Source organism: Bactrocera latifrons, unplaced genomic scaffold (genome assembly GCF_001853355.1).
Source record: "Bactrocera latifrons isolate USDA-ARS-PBARC rearing strain unplaced genomic scaffold, ASM185335v1 scaffold_233, whole genome shotgun sequence".
Classification (NCBI taxonomy): domain Eukaryota; kingdom Metazoa; phylum Arthropoda; class Insecta; order Diptera; family Tephritidae; genus Bactrocera; species Bactrocera latifrons.
In genome coordinates, this window is record NW_017535886.1 from 216,393 (window position 1) to 220,429 (window position 4,037).

Sequence of the window (4,037 nt, forward strand, 5' to 3'; positions counted from 1 at the left end):
CTGATCACTTTGGTATATATAACCCTATATCTAACTCTTTTAGTTTTAGGACTTGCAAACAACCGTTATGTGAACAAAACTATAATACTCTCTTTAGCAACTTTGTTGCGAGAGTATAAAAAGGAATTGTCCACGTCTTTACGACGTATGTTGTCTATGAACCAAATTAAAATGTGCATAATCCTCGCGATTGAAAATTAGGAGTTAATAGTATTGCACCGGAAATGTATAACAGTATATATTTTAAAATGCTGAATCATTAAAAGTAAAAACAAAAAATTTGCTTTAAAAACAATGAGGTGAAACACTTTTTCAATTTAGAGGTATGAAAAATTCCTGCTGGCCGATTCTCAGATCTACCCGATAAGCACATCAAAACCAATGCAGCGAGTTTTAGAGAGGTTTTGCAGCAAACACCGTGACACGAGAATTTTGTGTAGTATATTAGATAACTCACACGCTGGCCGATAAATTTGGCTAAGGTTTATTAATATTAGTAATATTTTACCTAAATTATGATATCTAACATATTGACCGATATATACGGTAATTAATTGAAATTTCACGAGTATTGATATACTGTAATATATCTCATATTTATAAGTTAAAAAAATATTATATGGGGAGTGGGCATGGTTATCGTCCGATTTCACTTATTTCCACTCTGTCAAAACAATATCGAAATAATTTAAGCTGAGCAAATTTGAGTGATATTTGGTAGCTTAAATAGTAAAATAAACATATTACAAACCCCTGAACCAAATGCCGGTGTTATATCTTCTTTAGTGCTTCGTTATGCATTTTATAAAATTTGATGTAGAAAGTTTAGACACACCTTAATGAATCAATGTATGCATATATAAAATTAATATTCCTTTATTTATAGCTGCCTAGAAAAAATGAAAAAGAAAGTAAACAATTCCAAGGAAAAGACTTAATTGAACGTCCCAATTGGTCAAATGGGCTAGAATTTCTCATGTCATGCATATCAATGTCTGTTGGACTTGGGAATGTATGGCGATTTCCTTTTACAGCTTACGAAAATGGTGGAGGAGCGTTTTTGATTCCATATATTATCGTTCTCTTTATAATAGGTAAGTTTCCATAAAAATAATATAATAACTGCTTAAATGGTATTTTCTTTTAAGGAAAGCCAATGTATTATCTCGAAATGATTTTGGGTCAGTTCTCAAGTAAAGGTTCGGTGAAGATTTGGAGCATTTGCCCCTCTTTCGTAGGTACATACGTATCATAATAACAACTTTCACATTGATTTTATAAAATTAGGTTATTTTCCTTGTAGGCATAGGGTATGGTCAAGCTTTCGCTACAATTTGCATTATCACTTACTACTCATCTCTTCTGGCATTGACATTATATTACCTGATAGTTTCTTGTCAATCGGTACTTCCGTGGACATATTGTAGATCCGAATGGGGTAACAATTGTATCAATTCAAATCCAATTGGAGATGGGATAGAAAGCAGTATTGAAAACTCTTCAATGCAGCTACAAAGCAGTTCTGAGCTCTACTTTTTGTAAGTTTTGATACAAGCGCCCCAATTAAATACCGTTGAATACTTTTTTGTTGATTAATTAAAAAGTATTCAACGATATGTAATTGGGGATATAGGAATATATACAACCATTACATTAGATGTATAGTACATACATGTTTTATTTATTATGTTTCTTTACAAACTACAGAAAAGAAGTTATAAAAGAAAAGGAAAACATTGAGGATGGACTAGGAATGCCAGAATGGAAATTAACTTTAACACTTTTTGTCTCGTGGATTGTAATTTTCTTGGTCATCATGAGAGGCGTAAAAAGTTCCGGAAAAGCGGCTTATTTTTTGGCTTTGTTTCCTTACGTAATACTCCTGGCATTACTAGTGCGTGCAGTTACACTGGAGGGAGCGGCAAAAGGAATAATGTTTTTCCTAGAACCTAATTGGCATGAACTACTTAATCCAAAGGTATGATATTTATATTCTATTCTGTGCATATGCACGATCATATTTATAAAACGGTTCAATAAAATTCGGAAATTGGGATAAGAATCAGTACGTCGGAAAGAAATTAAATCAATGAAAGCGCATACCATTAATTTGAATATCAAATGAATATATTGTAATATAAGATACTTGTATATGTATATAATGAATACGTATGCTTAGTTTCATCAAGATATTATGTTCTGTGCATAATGTTGTTGAGAGTATAAAAAACCCTAAAACTATGAAGCTAAAAGCAACAACTTTCCATGCACTCATTTGAATAACAAATTTATTCAACACACATTCTTAAAGAAAATGAAGAAGAGCGTAAAGCTAAATAATAAATATGGTTTAAAAGGCTAAAAATCAAGCTTTTAAAGGTTCATATAAAAAAGGATATACAGAACATTTTATACTCTTGCAATTTGCAAGGATCAAAGCTAGGGAAATACCTTAAGAAGCAAGACTTCAACCAGAGGTTTGAAACCGAGGAAAATTTATATATAAATAAATAATAATAATTTCACATATTTTTGGCATTACACAATAATATATTCAACTTCATATTAGGGATATAGGAGACAGTACTGACTCAAATTTAATCTATATTTTTCCAATATTACATGTAATTAAAAGACCACAACCTAATAAAATCTCTCCAGGTTTCATCAAGCTTCCTCACGTAGAATCAAAAAATATATGGAGTAAAGTCCGCCGCGTGTTCAAAAATATAACTAACAAGCCAAAGTGCATGAAAGTATTACCCCGGCTTTAATCCTGGCAAGTTGCAAAAACATGAAATGTTCGTCTAAATAAATCGGCTAAAAATTAGCACCTTATTATTTCACTGGCTTTGATTCTTGTAAATTGCAAGAGTATGAAATACTGAAACGACAGGGATTGGGTTGGACAAATATACATATTAGGGTGATTAAAAAATATTTTTTTTTTCATTTGGTCTGGTCTGAAAAATAGGAGTTTGCGTATTGATTTTGAGTTGAGTGATCATTCAATTATAAAATTCAAAATAAATAAAAAATTTTCCAAAAAATAACCAAACTTCAACCGTTAATATCTTTTAAACGGTTGGGTTTACGAAAAAATCGTATGAGAAATTTTTTTGTAGAGCATTCAATTTCCTACAAAATCTAAGGAAAAAAATATATTTTGAAGTGGTTGGAAGCGAGATATAAACTTTTCTATCAGATAATAAGAAAAAATATAAAACTGTAAATAGGAGAACCTTCCCTTTAAAATTAAGAACTCATTCTTGGAGAGGCTTCCTTAGACGTGTCTAGGAGCCAGAGTACCAAACGAAAAAAAAAATTTTTTTTGAATCACTCTAATACGTATACATACCATAGTTTACCTACTATATTCGTTAAGCAGAATACAGTTATTTCATTTTATGTCGCTTACGTTATACTATTTAGTAGTTAATTTGTTACTACTATGTATCTGTTCTCTTATGAAAAATCAAAATCCGATCTGAAATACGTACTTACCATTTTGTGGAAGTGGGCGATGTTTATTGGATCCGTTCACGCAGTAGTCTGTATTTTACAGAAATTACTTACCTCTTGGGTAAAGCTTATAAAAGTAAACTGTAATAAGAATAAGTGTTGTATTTAATGATGATAATTTTAATTGACTCGTTTTATATAGAAGCTGCAGAAATATTTTAATTATTACGTATATTATAAGTTTTATATAAAAATATTTTGCAGGTGTGGAAGGAGGCTGTGGTACAATGCTTTTTCTCTCTCGCAGTTGGACTTGGTCCCATAGTTATGTTTTCTTCGTATAATCATTTCGATCACTGCATTTACAGGTAAGCTAGAAAGTAGACACTTAAATTTATAATTATACTTGTGGGATGGAGTCATGCGTAGAAGTTCACGCAAGTGAGGAAAGTTTTCTGATCGCCATTCACTTGTGTGTGGCCAAAAACGATTCTTTTACATATGACTCAAGCAGCTCACGACTTCCGGTCCTTGACCAAGTATCCTCTGGGTAGCCTAAGAACATCCGTTTGAAG

The 4,037-nt window shown here is 31.6% G+C and overlaps 1 protein-coding gene across 4 annotated transcripts in view; it reads left to right on the forward strand.

The window, feature by feature from the left end:
* LOC108968930 (sodium-dependent nutrient amino acid transporter 1) overlaps nucleotides 1-4,037 on the forward strand; it is a 38,550-nt gene that overhangs the window by 17,606 nt on the left and 16,907 nt on the right. For all 4 annotated transcript variants that reach the window (XR_001993362.1, XR_001993363.1, XR_001993364.1 and 1 more), the window contains exons 2-6: nucleotides 887-1,094; nucleotides 1,149-1,238; nucleotides 1,304-1,538; nucleotides 1,708-1,978; nucleotides 3,727-3,830. Coding sequence is in view for 1 of the 4 variants with exons in the window: in XM_018933294.1 (XP_018788839.1) it covers nucleotides 887-1,094; nucleotides 1,149-1,238; nucleotides 1,304-1,538; nucleotides 1,708-1,978; nucleotides 3,727-3,830 (908 nt within the window). In the remaining 3 variants the exon portion in view is untranslated. The remainder of the gene's footprint in view (nucleotides 1-886; nucleotides 1,095-1,148; nucleotides 1,239-1,303; nucleotides 1,539-1,707; nucleotides 1,979-3,726; nucleotides 3,831-4,037) is intronic.